The sequence below is a fragment of the Panthera uncia genome, chromosome B1 (assembly GCF_023721935.1).
Source record: "Panthera uncia isolate 11264 chromosome B1, Puncia_PCG_1.0, whole genome shotgun sequence".
NCBI lineage: Eukaryota > Metazoa > Chordata > Mammalia > Carnivora > Felidae > Panthera > Panthera uncia.
The window spans coordinates 187,083,256-187,105,303 of NC_064811.1; the positions used below are offsets into that span (position 1 = coordinate 187,083,256).

The following is a 22,048-nucleotide window of genomic DNA, read 5'->3' on the forward strand; positions in this document are numbered from 1 at the left end:
TTTTTTTTTTTTTTTTTTTGGGGGGGGGGGGGGGATTTTTTTTTTTTTTTTTTTTTTTTATAGCAGTATCATTCTCCTGGAAGGCTCTTCTGTGTCGGAGAGTCCGATTCGGATTGTGCTACAGAAAAATCCGAGCAGAGGTGCGGTGTAGGCTCGAGAGAAACGCAGCGACACCCGCTGCTGGGTCCGCCTCCCAGCGCGGGGGTGGCCGCCGTCCGTCCCCGGCAGCCGGGCCCGGGGGGTTACCTCTTGCCGATCTCGCTTTGTCGGAGGAACTGGATGTTGTTGGCGCTGTCGGCCAGCTCGGGGTACTGCTCCACCGAGAGTACGTAGTACCCGTCGTAGCCCTGCACCTTGCCGGCGCTCAGCAGCTGCCGCTTCTCGCCCTCCGTCCAGAGGCGCGCGCCCTCCTCGCCGTCGCGCACGCGCTGCTGCTCGCGCGCCCAGGCCCGGGCGAGCGCGCGCTGCCGCGCCTGCTCCAGGATGCGCGCCTTCTCCTCGTCCAGGGTCATGCCGTAGCGCACGTGCAGCGCCAGCGCGCCGAACTGCATCTCCACGTCGGCGAACCTGCGAGTCCTGCCGTTGACCACGGTCGTGGACTGCGACACGGTCACGTTGATGCCGTTCTCCAGGGCCTTGCGGCCGCTCGTCAGCCGCAGCGTGCCCAGGTCGCTCTCGGGCGTGGTGGTCTTGATGAAGTAGTGCGTGTCCTTGCCCTCGATGGTGAAGTGCAGGTTCTCCAGGTAGAAGGCGTTGTTGAGCACGGCCGCCACCTTGATGCAGTCCTCGTTGGCGATGTTGAGCACGTTGGTCTGCACGCGGCCCTGGCTGACGGCCAGCATGACGCCCTTGCCGATCAGCGACTTGACCGTGGCGAACCACAGCCACGAGGGCGCGCCGCCGCCCTTGCGCCTGCTCACCTGGACCTCTGCCATCTTCCCCAGGGACAGGAAGGCCTTGGCCTGCCTCGCCACTTGTTGCTGAACTCCGAAAATGGGCTGAAAAGCGAAACAGAACGGGGAGGGGGGTTCGGTTTAGAGAACAGCTGTAGCTCTTGGCCGCCTGGGGGGCCAGGGTCCCAGTCCTGACGACGACAGCGACAAAAAGAGGTGTTGTGTGTGTGTGTGTGTGGGGGGGTACTTCTGTGGAGAGCTCCCAGGCATTTATTAAAACCCCAGTCGGGTTCTTTGGAGAGGAAAAAGCTCAAAAAACTCTGGGCAGAGGAATTCGCTCAGGGTCCCCTCCCGTCAAGTTGATCCAAATGTATTTTGTTTTTTAATTTTTTTTTTTTTAATGTTTATTTATTTTAGAGACAGAGAGACAGAGCACAAGCAGGGTCAGGGCAGAGTGAGAGGGAGACAGAATCTGAAACAGGCTCCAGGCTCTGAGCTGTCAGCGCAGGGCCCGACGCGGGGCTCGGACTCACGGACCGTGAGATCATGACCTGAGCCGAAGCCGGAGGCTCAGCCGACTGAGCCACCCAGGCGCCCCAATCCAAATGTGTTTTGAAACGTAAAAAGAGATGACTCCATCACGTATTAAGAGGTGTGTAGTTTCAAAATCTGGGCAAACGTGGGCAAAATCTGGTTTTAGCTTTTCCCTTCGATTTCTAGATGTCCCTTTCCCACGCCCATCCCATTTGGGGAACCGAGCTTATCAGGGTCTCCATCACAGCAGCTTTCTGCCTGGGAGCCTGAGGAAAAAGCAGCCAACACAGGCAAGGGTTGGAAAGGCTGTGGTGCTCGCTGCGGGATGACTGCGTCCTACTTCACAGGCTTTGAAATGTGTGTGCTTTAATTTAGGCAAACTCTGTACTCCCTCCTGGTGCACACAGTTTTCAACTGAATCTCCGCCAGCATAATTGCAGAGGTGTACGGGGACGAGCGCACAATGGGACAGCTGGAGGCGAGTATTTATTACTTTAGGAAAACATTTTTGGTACACTTAGGCACGGTGGACCATCTACACTGGCAACTGCTTTAAATCGGGGGCATCTTAACTCGGCCATTTCTGCTACGACCAGATGCTTGTCTGGCCAGTGTTTCCCAAATGGAAACATCTGTTTCATCTGCAGCAGTGAAAGAAACATTTGTTTTTGGGCACTTGGGGCAGCCTCAGGGTCTTTGGCGGGGATTCCCTGAGCTGTCCTTATGGCGTGCTTCTCTCCACAGAGAACTTGCACCAAGAACTTGCACCGTATGTACAAGACTGCCTAGGAAACAAAGTTGGCAAGTCCATTTGTACAGTAAGACTTAAGTGTTTTCAGACATGTTGGAAAGTCGTACACAATTAGGACATGCCTGTTCAAATGCACTAGGAAACTTCACGGTGTCTTCTCTCCATGACACTTTATTGGTGTAGACATATTTGTACTTAGAAATGTTAAAATGGTGGCCAGACCTTGGAAACTCGATGCGTTTTGCTTCTTAAAATGTAAAGGTGACATCTTGAAGAAGAAATTGTTTCATTTTTATTTAAAATTTTTTTTAAAGTTTATTTTGAGAGACCGAGAGAGCACTAGTGGGGGAGAGGCAGAGAAAGAGGGAAAGAGCCCCACAAGGGGCTTGATCTTAGGAACCATGGGCTCGTGACCTGAGCTGAAATCAAGAGTCGGATGATTAAGCAACTGAGCCGCTCAGGCGCCCTGAAGAAGGAACTGTTTTATGTTAAGTATGAAACATGTACCAGAAAACAGAGGTATTGGGTTTGAATATATTTGTGTGTGTGTGTGTGTGTGTGTGTGTGTGTGTGTGTGTGTTCTAGCCAGGATTGCCTTTTCTCTTTGTATTCACTGAAATCATAGGAAATTGCTCAAGGCGGGGAGGGGAATTAATCTTTCTAAGAAACTCTGCACTCTCTTCTCCTTATCATTATGGGGTAACCCAATTTCTTGATCTTTAATTATTCTTGCTTTAAGCTAGAAACTCTAGTGTTTTCTTGTACATTCCTTTCTGATCTCTGAATGGTGGGAATTAAAAGTGCCAATTTCTGAAATGGCAGCTTTGACTTTGCAATTTTGCATTCTTTTTCTTTTCTTTTAGTTCTCGGAACAATTATAGGCCTCCTGAAATGTTATTTTCAGGAAAATTCTATAAACACCTAGTTGCAGATGGAGCTTTACCAGAGGACATTTTATTTTTATTTTCAATCTTTCCCCATGACACACTGTTCATATTTGAAAAAAGCTGAACTTCGTGGCGTTGTTTGTGGGCCTGCTAATTTGTAATATGAATCCCCTGCCCTCCTGTTTATTGTATCTTTGCCTTAAGGTCCCAAGCGCTATAAATGTGCTTTCATGGGGTTCTCTGTAGAAACCTTGCACTCAAAAATGATCTCCCTCATTTTATTACCTTCGGATAATGTCTTTTTATGTTTTTATTAGCATCACTAAGAACAGATTTAAGCCTGTTTAACAGGCCCCTAGTTTGCTGAACAGAAATGTGGAGGGAAGTGATGTTTTTCTTCCCTAAAAGAGTCAAAAAAAAAAAAAAATCAAAAAGTGTCTTCGGTGCAGTTTTCACAAGGGTAGTCTGATTAAAGGGGGAAGTAAGCGCAGATAAGCCATCTATCACCTTTTCATAGTTTTGCTTTTTGTTTCTTACCGGCACATCCTCCCACTGCTGACTCTTCACAAGTTCGTAAGAAGGCTCCGTTAAATCAAATTTGGGCACGGGGAATCCAGGAATAGCATTGTGCAAATGGAAGCCAAATGTCACCAGCCAGCTGTTAACATCTAGGGGAAGAACGTCCGAAAGGAAAGGTGTTAGAGTTATTTTGTGCTTTCAGAAATTTCAATCCTTACCTGAAACTAAAGTACAAAAACAAAAACACGTTTGCCTTCATTCTACAATTCGACACCCACTCTCTATTTTCAGACACGAAGACAATAGCCTCAGTGATGAAACGATGCCAAGGGCTACAGAAAACCCAGTCTAAGAGGTACTCAATGAGACTAGATAAACTGTCACGAGTGCGAAGTTGCATCCTGTGCGAGGAATAAGTGGTGACGAAGGGTAACAACAACGCACAGCAGCACGAAGGAGACCCAGTTGAGGAAAACAAAGGGATTCTGTAGTTAGCAAAGACTGGTCTTAAATAGAAGTTGTGTGTGAGTTTTCAAAAGCGACTGCCCAAGGATATGTGGCTTCCACAACCCATTTTCTATTAATAAAACCCCTAAATTGAGAGAATTAAAATCAACAGTTGCTTCTTAATCAAAGATGAATGCTGAAGGCTGGCAGGACTGGCCAGGGGCACAGAAGTTCTGATCACCATCAGCTATGACTTCAAAGGCTCACTGTGCACAGGTGGAGGCGAACTTTTTGGGGAGAGAACCTGGAAACCTTTAAAATGGTATTTTAAAATACTGCCATGTGACTCCAAAAGCCATTAAGCTCAGAATCAGGCTTTTATTCTATTCTGGAGGTTATAATGTTACAGAACTACTCAGCAGGCTTGCAGCTTTATGAGTACAGTTGGGTGTAGATTATTTTATATATTAAGCACATTGCTGGAAAATTTGAAATTGCATTTCACCTAATATATTTTATGCTGTTCCATCTCTCTTTTGATGTTTTTCAGAAAATGCTGCTACGGCATTCCCTGTAGTCCACGTTGCTAGGAGAGGATGAATTCAGGAGCTGTGGGCTTTCCAGCATTTCAGCCAGACCCTGTCAACACCTCTTAAATAACCAGTGGTAAACTGCTTGCCAGGATGATGGAGAACCACCTGCTTCCTATTTCCTTCTCTGGGGCACAAACTCTCACCTCATCACCAGGCTGGCAGATCCTGTGTCCAAACATCATATGGCTATAAAACCAGTGGTTTTCTCCCTCTTTTAAAAGGAGGGGTGTTGTTGGTGGTGGTGGTGATGGTGGTGGTGGTAGAGAGAAATCCCAAGTTCATCATGTAGAATAGAAAGTGATACTGTGTGTGTGTGTGTGTGTGTGTGTGTGAGAGAGAGAGAGAGAGAGAGCAAGAGTGAGAGAGTGAGTGTATATAAGATTATAAGAGGTCTTATGTTTTGGACAAAATTCTCCTGAATGGTAGTGTCAGGGGCAAAGTTTCTCCTACTATGAATGATGTCTGTGTAACAGTAAAAAAAAAAAAAAAGAAAGAAAGAAATCACAGGGTGTTAAGTACTGAAAAATATTGCCAGCATCATGGGACTCGGATGCAGATGTGTAATGAGACACCCGAAGGAGAATACCATGAGGGTGTTGCTGAATCAGGATTCTGAACGAAGGGAGCTTCAGCTGGTTCACACGGAGGAGAGCTATGACAAGCTTTCGGCAGTCTGGGGAAGCAGGAGGCAGATGTGAAATGAACAGAGGGCAGCATTTTGAGAGCTGTACCAAGAACTGAGAAAACAGGCGTCTCAGTATGACTCCAATATTGAGCAAGAAAAGAGCCAGCCTGGAGGAGCATCTAAGACAAGCCAAAACAAAACAGAAAGCCTCACACCAAACCAAAAACAAAAAGAGGAAACAGGAAAGAAGCTGCTTCCAGGAAACATAAATGCAGCACAGAGGGTGATTATGGTAGTGTAATTCAGGAAAGGAAGGTGGAACCAGAAGGATTCAGAATCCATACAGTGGAGGATGAGCGGAGAAGTCAGGAACCAGAGTGGTGCTTGCATAGCCCTGGTCTGTCTCATCCTGGTGGTTTTGTGGTGGCAGAAGTGGGATCAGATGATTTTTTTTTTTTCCCCCCACCTGGATCATGCGCTAAACTTGGAAAGATCTTCGTATCCCCACACTGGCAGAAAAACTAGTGTGTCTGTTAATGGTGCCACCGTGCAAGAGCTGCACCAGGTGGCATTAAGACAGTAGTGAGGGGGCGCCTGGGTGGCGCAGTCGGTTAAGCGTCCGACTTCAGCCAGGTCACGATCTCACGGTCCGTGAGTTTGAGCCCCGCGTCAGGCTCTGGGCTGATGGCTCGGAGCCTGGAGCCTGTTTCCGATTCTGTGTCTCCCTCTCTCTCTGCCCCTCCCCCGTTCATGCTATGTCTCTCTCTGTCCCAAAAATAAATTAAAAAAGGTTGAAAAAAAAAAAAATTAAAAAAAAAAAAAAAAAAAAGACAGTAGTGAGAACGGAACCGGGACCCACTGGCTAAGCAAGTGGTGGGAGAAGCTGTTCCTTTACTGTCCCAAGGTGATGGTGGTGGAGAGGGATGAGATGGTGAGTCACACTGTGCTGTGTGCCACACTGATTCTTCCATCAGAGCTTCACACACGTATAAGAGGAAAACCAACAGGACACATTTGTAAGGTAGTTCACCGTTCAAAGCAGAACTGAATATATTTTATTACATCTTCTACCATAAGGTAGGCATTATTCTCCCCGTTTCATTGTTAAGGGAACAGACTAAAAAAAAAAAATATATGTGACTTGTGTATAAAGCCACACGACTTAACAGAGACAGGTTGGGATTGGAACTCCAATTTGGGGGCTCCCAAGTTCACCCTGTTTTCCATACCCCCGTATCACCTCTCTTCATTCAGCACCATTTCAGAAAATTGCGGCCTTGGGCATTGTAGACAGAACAGGAAGTAAAAAACCACGTCTCGGTTTCCCTTTCTGGCTTCTCTGTGGTTTCATAGAGAAATAAATACCTTTAAAAGGTTAGGCATTTGATTTTGCGTGAATAAAATGTAAGGGCAGAGAAAGAAACTCCATTTGTTTTGTGTGTTCATATAAAGATTGAAGTTATTCAGCACTTGGAAAGGAAAAATAAAATGCTTACCTGTGATGTAATCTTTCACATCATGGATTTTGCTTGCAGGGTTATTATTCCTAAACATGTAGAGGTTAAAAGGAGCTGGGTCCTTCCCAATTCTTTTCCAGATTTCTATGTCAGGCGTCGTCCAGCGTCCTGCCAAAATATCATAATCTCTTTCCCCAAAGTGGATTAATTTTGTGAGTGGGTCATATAAGCCACCATGAAATCCAATTACCAGCTGAAAGTCAATATTGGAATCAAAATAGATTTCACCATATGCAGTGTACTGGATCTGTTTTAGCATAAGCCCATTGCTACTGAAAACGGCCAAGGGTGTCCCTGTGTTATCTGACGCAATGTAGAATTCATCCCCACTGCTGATTTCCATGGCAAAAAGATGTCCTTGGAGATCATAATAGAGAGAAGTAATTTCTGAGCTGGAATGGTTGTAGACGTGAGTGATCCTAGTGGGATAGGTTAAGTCCGCATAAAAAAACTGCAGGTGCTGTCCCAGACTGGTTTTGCTAGATACACGCCTTCCCAGGCCATCGTAGCGATAGATCACTGTCCAGCCGCTGCCTTTGCTGTAAACGCGAGTCAGAAGCCCCTTGGAGCTGTACTCGAAGATCTCTGTGCCTCGTTGACGCAGGAACCCGTCTTCATCCAGCCGGTACTGGACGTCCCCCAGTCGAGTGATTCTGTCTCGCAGGTCATAGCGAAGAGGCGTCAGACGTGCACTGCTGCTCGGGTTCAGCAGATGGAGGTTTCCATTCAGGTCATAGTTGTAACGCCACATGATCTTTTCATTCAGATAAACTGTCTGGAGCTGCCCATCAACATCATACTCGTAAGCATACTTGGTAGTGTTGGCAAAGGGCCCTATTTTAATTTCTCTTTTGGTCACCCGACCCATGTTATCATATTGAATCGTAATCCAGTACATGAGTGATCTGAATATCTCATACTGAATTTCCTTGATGCGGCCGTGGGCGTCAAAGTGCTTTGTGTACGTCATTACGGCCGTGGAGATGATCTGGTTAATGTCGTAATATATAACTCCAAATTTTCCGAACTGCTCAACTTTGCCAGAAATGTCATCAAACTGATAGAGATCAATGGGCAGTGGCGTCTCGTTGATGACACCCTGCATGCTGGTCACTCGAAAGCTGTTGTCATAGCTATAGTCAAATCTCGCATTTACCATCCCATCTTCGCTGAAGCGGAAAATCTGCCTGTCAATCAGGGGACCAATCTGCCTGTATCTAATGGTGCAAATAAAACCATCACTCTGGAGGTTTACGGTTTTCAGGACGCCCGCTGTTTCATCGTAGGTAAAGCTGACTCTCGTGCTATCATATAAAATTTCCGAGAGCCTGGTCTGCCTTCTGTACTTGAACAAGACCCTCCGACTCGTACCCAGGAAGGCCGTTTGCAGAAGGAGCCCTTCCTCATTGTAGTCCGTGATGACGGAGGCGTTGCTTTCTGGGGGGTTGTATATGTTGCGGTAGTAGCCAATGGACCGGATGGTCTGCATGGTGTGGCGAGCCACGCTCGGCATGGTGATGGCAGACAGCCGGTCCCACATGTCATATTCGAAGATGTACTGCCTCTGGCTGTGGAGCAGGAGAACCATGGACTGCAAAGACAGAACATACTGTTATTCAATATTTTCGTGAGCAGGGGAAGCAAGAGCAGAGATTCGGTGACCACATATACACAAACATTCCGCTGGAGAAAATGATTTTCATTTTAATTGAGTTATCCTTGACCTTACATGTTGTTAACGATTCCCTGCCTAATTTGCTTGGACGCTTAATTGTGAGGGGTTCTGCAATTAGTGGCTCAAGATTCATAATGTGCCACTTGTCACAATTGTACCATTCTTCTTCCAGGCACTCACAGCCAGGCAGCAGATTGTCGATGGATCTGGATAAGTCATAACACAGGCACGCGCAAAGCTGCTTTAAAGACAATATTTCAAGGAGAAAACAGCATATGGGAAATGCGATCCTCTCCATAATTAGCAATTATTTAGTGAGGTGGCTTTTCCCCCTCATCTGATTGAAGAGCCACTCAAATCATGTTTTCATTTCCAGTGCATCTGGGGGAGGAGCGAAGCATTCAAAATACTACTTTATGAAGAAGAGACATAAAATGAGCCCAAACTGGAGAACGTGTGTAGAAAGCATCGACGTCGACAAACACTGCTAACTCGCACGATGAGAGCCGTAACACGGACCCAGATATGGTTTTTGTTTGTTTGTTTGTTTGCAAATGCTTACCTGTCACCTGGAATGACAATAAAACCTGCATTTTGAAATTTCCTTTTGTAAGTAATCGAATCTGATTTGAATCCCAGGTGCTGTAAGAACGGTTTCTGGGCCGCATTCGACTTGGGAGCTAAGTTAGGGAGTGAATAGACCTATAGATTAAAAGGAGCTCTGCTCGTCCGCAGACCAGGACAAAAGGCAGTCATTTATTAGGCCAGCCTGAGAGAAGCTCAACCCTCAGTCTCAACAGTAAACAGTAAAGCAGAGCATGGGCGATTGTCTCCTTTGAGGAAGTCCCCTCCACACCCCACGAGGCCAAATGGAATGACCGCAGATCTAGGAGCAGATGTGTGTTAGGAGCCCTCCGGGGACTCAGGCTTTGCTCTTGCCAGAGAAACATCATCCCTCGTCCAAGGCTCGCTCCCTCTCTCTTTACTGTTCACTATCTTTGAAAGCACTTTGGGCGACAGGCTTCTGCTGAGTGCCCTCTGCGGGCGCACCTAGGGGCAGTCTTTGTCCGCAGGCTGTGAGGTGGATGCTTTGGACGCTTCCCGACAGTTTGCATCGCGCTAAGGAAGGCTTGGATTCTTGCTAAATTCGTAGGAAGTAGTACCTAGCTGTGTGGTCATTTAAAATCCCATGTGATGGGAGTTAATAAAATATTACTTGTCTTGCTCTGAGTAAGTTTTGGCCTAGTGTGCCTGTCCTAGCAAAGCAAACGGAAACGGTCTGAGTGGATCATCACCGGTTGAGTGGCTAATGAGTGTGATGAGTAGTGTGGAGGGAAACTTGTCATCTAACGGGCACGGTCCGTTGTCTCAAGGGTGAGTCTCTTCGAAGGAGAGCAGATAAGCAGGTCTGTGAGACAACAGACTGACTGGCAAGTAGGGTCCTGGCTGGAAGGATTCCGAAGCTGGGAGGCGTATGTGGTGGTGACCTCTGAACCCGACACTGGTTCTCTGGAAGGGTGGCCTGCGTCTCTCCGCTGTCTAGAAGCAGACGGGATGGCTCCCATGCGGCGGGGTTAAGGTTTAGAGTGAGGAGTGGTGTAGAGCACCTCTAGTGAACAGGACCACGTAAGGGGAGCACAACGATGGCACGGACGTGAGTCTCGGACGCGACAGGTCACTGTGTGCCACGCGCATCAGGCTGGAGGCGGTCACCATGAAGCGTTGAGTTTCTAACTTAGGCTGCTGCATGCTCGGGGGCGTGATAGGTATTGGAACGCAAAACGGGACCATTTCCCAGCGCAAAGGTTTGTCTCAAAGGCAAATGAAACCCTCCGCGAACGCGCTCTCTGGTGGATTATGTTTTTTAAGAAGGGAATTGCAGGGAGGTGGCCGGTTCCCTGTTCTTTTTCTTTCGCTTTCATCCCTCTGGACCACAGTCACTGGCCCCACACCTCTCAGACTGCGACTCGGCATCTGGCGCGTGGAGAACCTTAAATCATTTTTGGTGTTGTGCCTAGAGCTGAAGAATGGACGAAAGTCTTAAGATAGGATGCTTACGCCCTGGATATGCAGAAGAAATGACAGACGCCACAGAGCACCTGAAACGTGGCTTTCTAAAAAAACAGCCTCTTTTGGTTAATAATGCATAAATAGGATCTACGTGCTTTTTATGGCTATGTTGATGCTCTGCCAGCAACACAAAAGTGACAGCTTCAACTGTGTTAACGTAAGGCTCTTTCCTAAATGAAAGAGCTAGCACGGAGATTATTTACAAATGACTTCCATGCTCAAGGTCTCATTTGTGGATGTTGTCGATGTATAAACTTGGCAGGTGGACAGTGTGATTGCTTGTTTGTTTGCGGCATAAATCACTTAAAAGGGTCTCAGGTAGTAGAACTTAACTAAGGAAAAACTACTTTGCTAATGCAGAAATTCATCACTGCGGTACCAGTGTGACTTACATGTTGATACTTAGAATAACAAATGGAGCTCAGTCACATGCCACCGTTTTTCTCCCCCGCAGAGCCCTGGGTGATCGCTGAGAACTACTAATCATCGCTTCCCTCTTGACTCTCACGGCACAGGCGTACCTTTTCTAAGTAGGTGTAACTCCACGTTTTGCCGTCAGCGAAGACCCGAGACACGATCCTCCCCTGGCCGTCATAATCCACTTTCTCGCTAGTGGTTCCCCGCTGGACGCTGGCAATTTGACCAGTGGATGAGTAGGTGACGTTGACGGCCATCAGCTTGCTGCTGGGCAACCACAGAGTTGGGTGTCCCGACGTGTCGTAGGCGATCCTCAGCAGGAATTTACGGTGGTCATCATAGATCTTTTCTGTCTTTGTTGTTCGATCAAAGTCAACGGAAAGGAGGTTTCTGCCATTAACCTGTTACAACACAAACAGCACGATCACATACATCATGCTATTGCAACGCTAGTCCCTTATTACTCTTCAGAGTCCCCCACTATTGTTTAAACACCATTTATGATGATGGATTCTCTTTTGTCAGTAAATTAATTTAGCAACTTCTTGGGTACAAGTGCAAGGAAGTAGATTAACAGCTCTTTTAAAAGGTTTCATTAAGCAGAAAGACAGCCTGGCGTTTGTTCAAAACCTTTTCAATTAAATGTTGTAAACTTAAAGTACAACCGATAAGAAAAAATACCAAAACGTATTTGCTTTAATGTTTGCCCAGAAGATATGAAGCTGGTAAATCACTGTAAATTACTCAAGGCCCCTCCCTCCATAAGACCCTGGAAAATAATTGCTTAGTAGAATAATCATGGCTACATTAAATAAAAGTGGTAAATGTGACTCCGGCCCTTTGAAGAACAGGTTAAGTAGAAGTTGGAACCCCCATTACTGTAAATTATTAATGAGTTTCAATAGCAGGAGGTTACAAACATGATCATTGCTTTTGGCCCAGTGCTGAAATGTCACAAGTTTTTAGAATGCCTTTCCCTTTGATAACATCTGGTTAACTGGCAGGGACTTCTGATGCTCTGCTCCCGCATCTACATGGTCTGAGTCTTGTGGTAAGTTTATAAATCTAGCACCATGTTGTCGTAATAGGGCCTCTCTGTGGCTCTGTGCGATGTCCACAATCTTTGACTACATTTGGCTATTACTGTCTGTGATCCAAGGCACATACAATCCAGTATTCGTTCCGGCAATGGAAATGTGGCCTCGGTTAAACTCTACTTTAACGGGGCCCCCCGGGTGGCTCAGTCGGTTAAGCGTCCGACTTCGGCTCAGGCCATGATCTCACGGTTCCACGAGTTCAAGCCCCACGTCTGGCAGGACAGAGCCCAGAGCCTGCTTCGGATTCTGTGTCTCCCTCTCTCTGCGCCTCCCCTGCTTGCACTCTCTCTCTGTCTCTCTCTCTCAAAAATAAACATTAAAATCCACTTTAAAAATGGATTTTCTACAGCAAGATAGAAGCTTTGGGGAGGTGACAGCTTGTACCTACCAGAACGTGGATTGACTACTGGATTGTTAAAAAATTAAATGGGAAAAGCTTACTCTTACACGAACATGTCTTAGCTAGAACTTTCAAAACGGACAGCTGCCACTGATCGGTTACGCACACATATGCACGCACACCACACCCACACTTCCATATATGTGAACATATATGTGTATGTGCACATGTAATACACATGTATATTATGTAAAATCTGGGATAAAACTAATTTGTGCAGTCTATCATTGACACTCAAGCCCCGTGAAAAAGTACTCTTTAGGCTTAAAATTTTCCAGTCAGTGGTTCAAGGGGAGTATTGTAAAGTCCGTGGACAGGTACAGAGAAGTAAAGATATAAACTACTCAGAAGTTCGTGCTTAACAGGTGAAGTGATGCTGGGGGCACAAAAGCACCCAGACAGGTGATTCGCGGGCACTGAGAAAGGGTAGAACCCCGGACGGAAATCAGGACATCTTCATTTTCCGGTTCAATCCTTTCAGATCCAGCTGCGGTGGGGGAAATAGCCTGCTCTGCCATAGGTGTGTCAGGTGTGTGTGGGGTGGGGAGCTGGGGAGAGGAACCCAGGAGTCTAGAGGCTTGATCTCCATACCTGACAGGGTCTAGAGGCAGCGTGACTCTGGGCTTTCGCCTCTCTGAAGCTGTTCGTCCATCTGTGAAGCGCTTGCATGAGAGGCTTTAGGCTTCTGTCAATGACCCTGATTGGATTCTGACTGGCCAGCCAGCGAAAGGCTTTCTGGGCTTTCCCATGTGGACACGTCTGCATGTCAGTCCTTGCCTCACGTGAATTTTGTGAAACCTCACGAGCTTGGGTGTGCAGAATGCTTTGCGGACCTCGGAGAGAAGCTGCTAGCTAATATTCACAAATACGTATTTTAAGCCTGTAGGAGGATTTGATTTGCTATCAAATTGACTCAATACTGAACTGGCAGAATCCAGCCTTCAGCTGCTATTTGCACAAAATTATTGATGCCTTAGGAAGAGGTTTTGCACAATTTGAACGGTTTCCTCTGGTTCTTGTATCTCTCCGATTGTGATTTAAAAGGGAAAAGGCAAAACAAAACAAAAAACAATGCTGAATGTTTAGATTTTCCCTCTTTTCTCCTTCCTTGGGTTATTCCAGGCTGCCAACAGCCATGTGAGCCTGACTGTGTAGTTCCCACGGACTGTGCTGCCCACAGGATTGCCCCATCTGTTTGTACGTTACTTCGTATTCATTTTAATTTGTATTTCAATTCTTTATTGCCTGCCTTAACCACCCTTTATCTCTGCAGTGTCGCCTCTGGTTAGAGCGGGAGCAATCTGGACGGCAGGCCTGCTAAGAGGGCCTGGGTACTAAAGGGAGACGGGCAGGGAGAGGCCCGGAGCCCGCCTTTTCACCGCCTGCACCCCTTCTATGGCACTTGACTCGTTTCTCTGGTTTGTGGACAGGGCTACGCAGTGCCAGAGCACCCGGGTGACGGGCAAGTGGGTGTCATTACAGTAGCCATTGTGTGTGCCACCATATGGAACATGTCACCATACGGAAACATCTAGAAGCACTGTGAGACTGAACATCTGGGTAAAAGTTTACATTTTCCTTTCTGTCCAGATGACCACTGTATATGCAATGCCCTTCTTGCGTCCTCTAGCTGAAGCAGTGGGGGAAAATTAGAATGGGGTGTGTTTTCCCCAACATTCCCAGCACAGGCCAAGGTTTTAACCACCCTTACTGTTTCCAGGCACAAGTCGTTGTTATTCAGTATGTAAAATTTCCAAAGATACTAACAGATCTTTTGTCTTCTCTGTTCTTTCCATACACGCCCAGACTTTCTCCTTCCAGTATTATAAACAAAGGGCAGAAGTCAAGGGACATTTCCGTTCTAGGACACGGTCCTACTTTAACTATACCTTTTTGAAATGATGGCAACTTTCCAGCCTTTTTTTTCTTTTTTTTTTTTTTTTTGACAATCATAAAGGACCAGCACTGTTCCACACCCCAGTGGCCTTCTAATAGTTTTAATATAAAAAAATATCAATTTAAATTGAATAGTTCATCTAAGATGAAAACCCTTAGATCAGATCATTACCATCCCTCCAGCTACATAAAAATGAATCCAAATGTCGTTTTTGGAAAAGAGATCACCACGAAGTCCTTTGTGCTCTATAGCATTTCTTTCAAGTAAGCACGGAAAATTCCTCATTTTTGAAGATCATGTCCAGCACGACTATAATGAATCACAGCGTCCCTTTGATATTGGGAAGGGGGGGTAGTTATCATCTTCCCCGTAGAACGCTTGGAAAACCAAGGCGTAAAGGCGTTACACACCGTCTTTATGTTTACAGACACAAAGCACAATCGGATTATGTTCACGTATCTGGAATGTTATGGAGGGAAGCGAGGGAGGGCTGGCTCATTACCCAGGATACTTGGTGACAACATCACGGCTCCCTTGTGTCGCTGCTGGAACATCAACTGGCTGCAGATCGTCTTGTGTCTCTGCACGTCAGCCAGTGCTAACCGCACTGCACAATCCCATCGAAGGCTGCGCCCCTGGGCTCCAAGTGAGAAACAGCATAGCACGCTAACGTGACGCGCAGAGGAAGATCGAAGCACGCTATCATATTTATGTGTGCCTTTAAAAACCCTTTCGCCTTTCAAATTTGGAGGATTTCCTTCTGAAACGATTCACTAATTCTCCTTTAAAGCATCTGAATTCTGGGCAAGTTTAGAAGATGGATTTTCTTTTCAGAATGCCATAGCAGGTTTTTTGTTTGTTTGTTTGTTTTTTATAACTGATTAAATGCTGGTTCCAGTGTCCAGCAACATGATAAGAGAGAGACAAGCAATTTTTATGCCTGTGTCTTTTTTATTTTTAACTTGGCCACAAACAAAGCAAGCCATGGAAATGTCTAATCTTGATTTTGCAATGCTTTTTCACATCCCTCGATTTCATTTGCTTGTTATTTCCTGCTGTATTTCCCTTACGCCTTAATGCATGTTTCATAGAACATGCTTTAAATGTTGCTGGTTTCTTATTTTCCTTTTCTACTCCTTGCTTAATAAAAAAAACTTTTTTAACTACAATATCTGGTGTTATATCTATTATATCTATGTAATCTACTTAGAGTTAGGTTTGTTTATAGCAGTCAAACATTTGCAAGGATGTACTATTCATATAGCTTCTCTCTTAGATCTGGATGCAGAGAAATAATCTGTATTATAAGGCTGGCTTCTCCTCATTCATTCATCAAATAAATATTTGAGCGCCCACTCTGTGTCAGGCACTTGGTTGAATGCAGGCATATACCTTAAGAAATGAAAGGAAGTTTCTGCTAGGAAATAACGGAAGGTAAGAGAGGAGATGTTCTCGGGCAGACTCCACATCCAGTCCTTAAACCAGATTTTCAGATCATCACTTTCTCCCCAGAATTTCCCCCTCAGAACCACACAGGAATGGAATTAGCAGTCAGAGCTGGCACATCCAATCTTATCTTGAAAGTAAGAAACCCTCCCTTGTGATCGCGGCATTGTCTCTAGGAGAGCAATCACACGTATCAGCTGGAAATCTCCTTCCAGTGTGACTGAACAGGCCACTCTGAATAGCATATTCTCTGAAATATCTTGCCAAGACACTGTGGTTCCGCTGTTTAGAAGAAACCAACACCCATGCCTGCGCGCACTCTCTTTTCTTCCCCCGGAGAAAGTATTTGCTTCATTTTGAATCAGGCAGAGAACCAGAGATGTAAGACAGGATTTCCTCTACTCTTCCTAAATTTCTTTTCATGCCTAGAAGAGCCATGTTACAAAGGAACAGAGGATACACTTAGACACAGCTTGTCTCCAAGAAGAGAAGGCAACATGTTATGTGGTCAGTTCCTGGGCAAAGTATTTCTCACACTCTTCCTTCTTTTGTTCTGTTTTCCTAACCAGGGTGCGAAATGGCTCTTTCTTACTCACCCGCCGTGTGGGTATAAATGCCCAATGTCTGCACATGCGGTAGAGGTTCTCCAGGTTAGGGGTAGGGGATATATAATCATGCCTTTTATTTAGTTGTAAAGTATTTTCGCACATTATCTCATTTGATTCTGTAACAACTGTGTGAAATGGAGGCAGGGCAGGGTAAATGGTATTTATCCCTTATCTGTATCCAGGGTATATAACACTGTATGCATGGTCTGTGCTATAAGGTCAATATCTATAACATATATAATGTCTGTTATAACGTCACAATGCTACAATGTTATCTAGATAATGTTAACTTACTTATATCCTGACACGGATATCATGGTATACACGAGGCAAATGAAGTCTGAGAGATGTTATGATTTCCCCATAAGGCTCGTCATTAACAAAAAAGTGGAGCCTGACCTGGAACGCACGTTTTTTGAATTCTAGTCGGCGCTCTGTCATCTCTTGGTATGCGGAATGGAGAGCAATAAATGGGAGCAGCATGTTTGTATCTTTTGGTGAAGGAAGTCCTGTGTCTGAGAACAGGTGGGACTGTGTGTGTGTGTGTGTGTGTGTGTGCACGCACGTGCACACGTGTCCAGGGACATCATGTCCATTATAGGGATACAGCTGGATAAGATAAGGCCTGTGAACTTGCTTCCAGGCTGCAATGGCCCAAGGCAGCAGGGGGCCTGGGAAGAAGTGGAGGGGGGCACAGCACACAGGGGTGCCAGGTGCTACTGATTCCTCAGTTCAGTGGAGGCAAAGGCAGGAGCTACCGTGTCCTTGGGTCACAGACCGACCCTGCGGACGTGATCAAAGCAAGCCTGGAGCTGGTTTTCTTGCCTGTCACTTTACCTTCCACTCTAACCTTGCTCTTCCCTTCTAGTGTTCTCTCGCTTTTTCTCCTCACTTCTCCCACTGAGCAAGCCTCTCTCTGGCCTCCCCTAGCTCCTGCCTGCCAGAGCTGCTGAACCGGGGGGCTCGGAGCTGGGGCATCCTGGCTCCCACGGCCTGGATGTGGGTCAGGTGGGAGCGCACAGCACTGGCTCCAGGAGACCACGGATTGAGCGTCCCCAACACCTGCCTTGAAATTGAAGTGGAATCAGAACATAACCTGTAAGTTGGATACAGTCTGTGTTTGATCTACTGATTCTTTCCTACTTCATTTCCATGTCTTGCAAAGAGCCAGAGACAGCATGCATTAGCTGTTTCTTACTCAGAAGGACTGTCAAGGTATATAATGCCGGCCTGTTATAATATATATAATATATATATATATAATATATATATATTATATATATATAATAATTTAGCCATTTTTGGTGCAGGAAAAAAAAGGACATTATTGGTTATGCTTCATGTTGTGTTCTCTCTCCTTGATTTTTTTAAAGTACTTTTTTTTTTTTTAATGGCAAAGGGAAATAATTTTAGGAATAGTTCTCTACATTTATCTGATCAACTAAAATCTGTTTGCTAATAGAAAGGATGAATCAGGTTCAGTTTATAGTGGTCTGAAGGAGGTTTCTTGTAACCTGTGTTTTAGTACCTAATCTGTGTTGTCTCTAGCAAATAGCTGACATAAATCACAGCTTGCTTTCTAGTTATATTTGGCCCATGATGTGAGAGGGAGGGAAAAAAACAAAACAAAACAAAAAAACAACACCCAACAAGGCAATGCAGAGAACATTCTGCACAGATCAATTACACTAGCATAATCAGAAAGTATCGTTGCGTTTCTCATAAAAACAATACAAATCAATAGTGAGGAGGCAGCAGTCAGGTTCTGTCATTGATATTCTCCCATGCATCCCAACTACACTTTAAAAATGCTGAGGATGCAAAGAAAGGATCCATCTTTCAATGGCCAGTCCATTTCTTTCTTTCTTTTTAAAATTTTTTTAACGTTTATTTATTTTGCAGAGACAGAGAGACAGAGTGTGAGCAGGAGAGGGGCGGAGAGAGGGGGAGACACAGCATCCGAAGCAGGCTCCAGACTCCGAGCTGTCAGCACAGAGCCCGAGGTGGGGCTCGAGCCCATGAACTGTGAGATCATGACCTGAGCCGAAATCATGAGTCGGATGCTGAACCGACTGAGCCCCCCGGGGTGCCCCAGGGAAGAACTGATTTTTAATCATGGCTATCTGGAGAAAAAAAGCTTTTCTCAAAGAGCTGGCTTTTATCACGAATGATCTAATGGCGTGGCGGTTGGAGGGACCTGGTGCTCTTGGGGAAGGCCCTGCGCCGAGGGCAGGCCTGGACTGGGGAGGGTGACCGCTGGCACCCTCGGGGACGGCTCGGCCCCGTCACCTGCCGTCCGACACCGGCTTACCCTAAGCTTTCGACCAAAGACGTTGACTCTTCCTTGGGCTTGCTCTTTTCGGAACCTCCACTCCACCAAATTTTGCCCGTTTTCTCCAGGAAGGCTCATGTTTCTCTTGGCAACCGTGGGATTCGCCGTGCCGGCCAGGACATGCGGCTCTGTCTGGTAGTGCGAATCCAGGCCGCTGGCGTAGATGATTCGAAGGGAGCCGTCGTACCCGATCTGGTAGCTGTTGCGTAACTGATCTGAACAACAAGGAGCGGAAAACATGAACTGTAAGTCTGGACTCAACACTTGGTTGGCTGTGCAGTCAGAAGGGTTCCACACTTCTCAAATGCTGACCGAACTCGGCTTGTCAGGAAATAAAAAGTACTCAATGACGTCCTTTTAGAACGTATCGAAACAACGTTGATTTCTGGCATTTCCTGCTGGAGCGGAACCGGCTGCATACTAAAGGCAGACTTCAGGGGAATTTAAAGTCCTTCGCCACTTTAGATTTCTTTTTCTCATTTGCCTGACAAAAGAAGTGAGGGCTGAGTCTCCACAGATGTGCAGTGGACGTTCTGGAAAGAGCCACCTCTGTGCTCTTTTAGCCAGGGTGTGACTGCCAGGGTCTCAGAAGACTCCCCTCCCCTAAACCCATCTATCCTGTACTAAAGATCTTTCGAAGAGATCTCACGTCTACACCTTGTATGTAAAAAAAAATGAGGTGATGTTCCCCCAAAACGGACTTTTAAAAAAGGGAGCCATCTTATCTTTTGTACAAAAATGCCTCTTAGATTATAGCCTTCTGCCTCGATTTAAACTTTTTGAATAATATAGAATCATTGGGGGAAGAAAGGAATTTGAGCAGTATGAATTTTCGACGACGGCAGAGATTACTTGAGAGAACTGGTAGAAATAACGAGTCAAAGAAGTTTAACTCAGATTTAGTAATTAGGCTTAGGGCCATGACCTCACAACTGCAAGTGTCATCGCAAACAGGCTTTTCCAAGATTATGTCAAAAAGGAATATGGCAGGCGGTCCCATCATGAATATGCTGGATACATATGTCTATGGACTGAATGAAAAACAAAAATAATAAAGTCCAGATAATACATAAGTGGGCGCTGAAAATTCGGTATCAAATGTCCAGTGATCCCATCATATGTGGACTGAAAGGCCACAAGGTGTGCAGATTCAGAAGGGGTTCTGTCTCAAGCGGCTGTACTTACTTGGCCGTGAAGAGGACGCCCTCCCGAAGACCGCAGAAGGTCACGGAGAAAGTGACTCGAAACGGGTCTGATGATGCCCGTGAAAGGTTGGAATGAAGGTGGGTTTGGAAGTGGGAGTGGACACTGGCTGATCTAACATATGTATGTTTCACGAAATAAACACTACCTGTAGACGATGGACGATTTCAGCTTACTTCTAGAGGTTTATGTTTTCACCTTCCCTTTTCTGTCTCATCTTAGCAAATGGGGTCGCCGCGTTCTCAGGGGGTTCTAGTGGCATTTAAGATTATCAGCTTAAACTTATGCTTTCGTGCTTACCTTGAACCATGGTGTAGAAGGAGTCGATTGAAGACAGGTTTGAGGTGATGCTGACATCTTCTTCGCGGCTGGATGACTCAATGTCCACCGTGATGGCCTTGTCCATGTCTCCATGGAGGTTTGTGACCACTCCCGTTGGAAAGGTAACATTGGTCAGGCGACCTTCGCTGTCATAGCTAAATAAAAGAGGCATCAACTCGGTATTAAACTAGCAAACCGCAGGTTCTTCTTACTTGTAAATAGAGGGTGCAGCAGTTTTCAGCCGCACAAATTTGGGAGCATATTTGTCTTTCTGCATGAGCTGTGCAGAGTGAGGACTTCAAACGTGCTTTGAAGTAGTCAAAAGCCTGTTTAACACAGAAAAACCTCGCCGGTGAGAGCAAGAGTAAACAGAATAACTCTCCACCTCAGCATATTATTCTTTGAAGTGTGACCAAAATCCTCCTGCACGTCTAATTTGCTGTTTCAAAGGGAACGTGTTTACTGATATTAAATGCCTTAGTATTCTCCATATTTTCTACAACATGGATTTAATTCGCCGTTACATCAGGTTTTAAAGTTTTACTCATTTATGCCCCCTACAGCAGAGCAATATGAACGTATAAAACTTTGTGCAACAGTAATCATACATGTATGTACGTGCCTATGTAGAAATATTCTTTTCGTATCTTGTGACGCCTTCAACAAACTGAGAAAATAAAGCCTTTTAAAAAAACTTTCCTATTCCTCAGTGTTGACACTCTTTATAATGGTAAGTTTTGGGGGGGGCGGCGGGGCGCCTGGGTGGCTCAGTCGGTTAGGCAACCGACTTTGGCTCAGGTCGTAATCTCGAGGTCCGTGAGTTCAAGCCCCGCGTCCGGCTCTGTGCTGACAGCTCAGAGCCTGGAGCCTGCTTCAGATTCTGTGTCTCCGTCTCACTCTGCCTCTCCCCTGCTCATGCTCTGTGTCTCTCTCTAAAAATAAATAAACACTAAAAAAAAATATTATAATGGTAAGTTTCAGACTTAAGTGTTGGCAGGAGTGGTGATAATCTATCTCATCTGTACTGACACTGTAGCAAGGGGTGAGTTCTCAAATGATGACTTATTATGTCTACTGAACTGAGATGTAATATTTCCTGACATTCAATGATTATTTTCTTTTTTATTACATACTTTTTTAGCATGGAAGTAGAAGAGGAACTTATAACTAAAATGTTAGGACGTATTTTATTTTTATTATTATTTTTTAAGTAGGCTTCAGGCCCAGTGCAGAGTCTAACACAGAGTTCGAACGCATAACCCTGGGATCAAGACCTGAGCTGAGGTCAAGAGTTGGATACTTACCTGACTGAACCACCCAGGTGCCCCAGGATATATTATTAAAACGCTGTCCTATAATCATAAATATGCATCGTAGATACAACATTTCACCAAAGAATTGATTTTGCGGTGACTTTGCACTTTGTGGCAGCACCAGAGAAAATTAAAAAAATGACAATGTGGTTTGAAGAAAGAAAAAATAGCAAATTCCAGATGGAAAACGAGGAACTTCCGTGGGATAACAACTCACGTAAGCCTGGATTTCAGATGGGTGCTAAGGCTGCTTTGTTAAGAAAAGCTCTAATCGGGGCACCTGGGTGGCTCAGTCGGTTAAGCGTCCGGCTTCGGCTCAGGTCACGATCTCGCGGTATGTGAGTTCGAGCCCCGCGTTGGGCTCTGTGCTGACGGCTCAGAGCCTGGAGCCTGTTTCCGATTCTGTGTCTCCCTCTCTCTCTGACCCTCCCCCATTCATGCTCTGTCTCTCTCTGTCTCAAAAATAAATAAACGTTAAAAAAAAAAAAAAAAAAAGAAAAGCT

At 45.6% G+C, this 22,048-nt stretch overlaps 1 protein-coding gene and 1 long non-coding RNA gene across 2 annotated transcripts in view; one reads left to right on the forward strand and one right to left on the reverse strand.

The window, feature by feature from the left end:
• Positions 1 to 22,048, reverse strand: part of TENM3 (teneurin transmembrane protein 3) — a 294,059-nt gene continuing 272,011 nt past the window's right edge. Inside the window, exons 21-26 of the mRNA XM_049631792.1 lie at positions 20,212 to 20,387; positions 18,688 to 18,923; positions 11,033 to 11,329; positions 6,746 to 8,357; positions 3,603 to 3,733; positions 1 to 998 (exon numbers count right to left, since the gene is read on the reverse strand). Coding sequence (XP_049487749.1) covers positions 243 to 998; positions 3,603 to 3,733; positions 6,746 to 8,357; positions 11,033 to 11,329; positions 18,688 to 18,923; positions 20,212 to 20,387 — 3,208 coding nt within the window. The 3' untranslated portion in view covers positions 1 to 242. The remainder of the gene's footprint in view (positions 999 to 3,602; positions 3,734 to 6,745; positions 8,358 to 11,032; positions 11,330 to 18,687; positions 18,924 to 20,211; positions 20,388 to 22,048) is intronic.
• LOC125923467 (uncharacterized) lies at positions 4,586 to 9,044 on the forward strand. The gene is made up of 2 exons (XR_007458051.1): positions 4,586 to 4,697; positions 8,614 to 9,044. It is a non-coding gene; the product is annotated as an uncharacterized LOC125923467 (long non-coding RNA).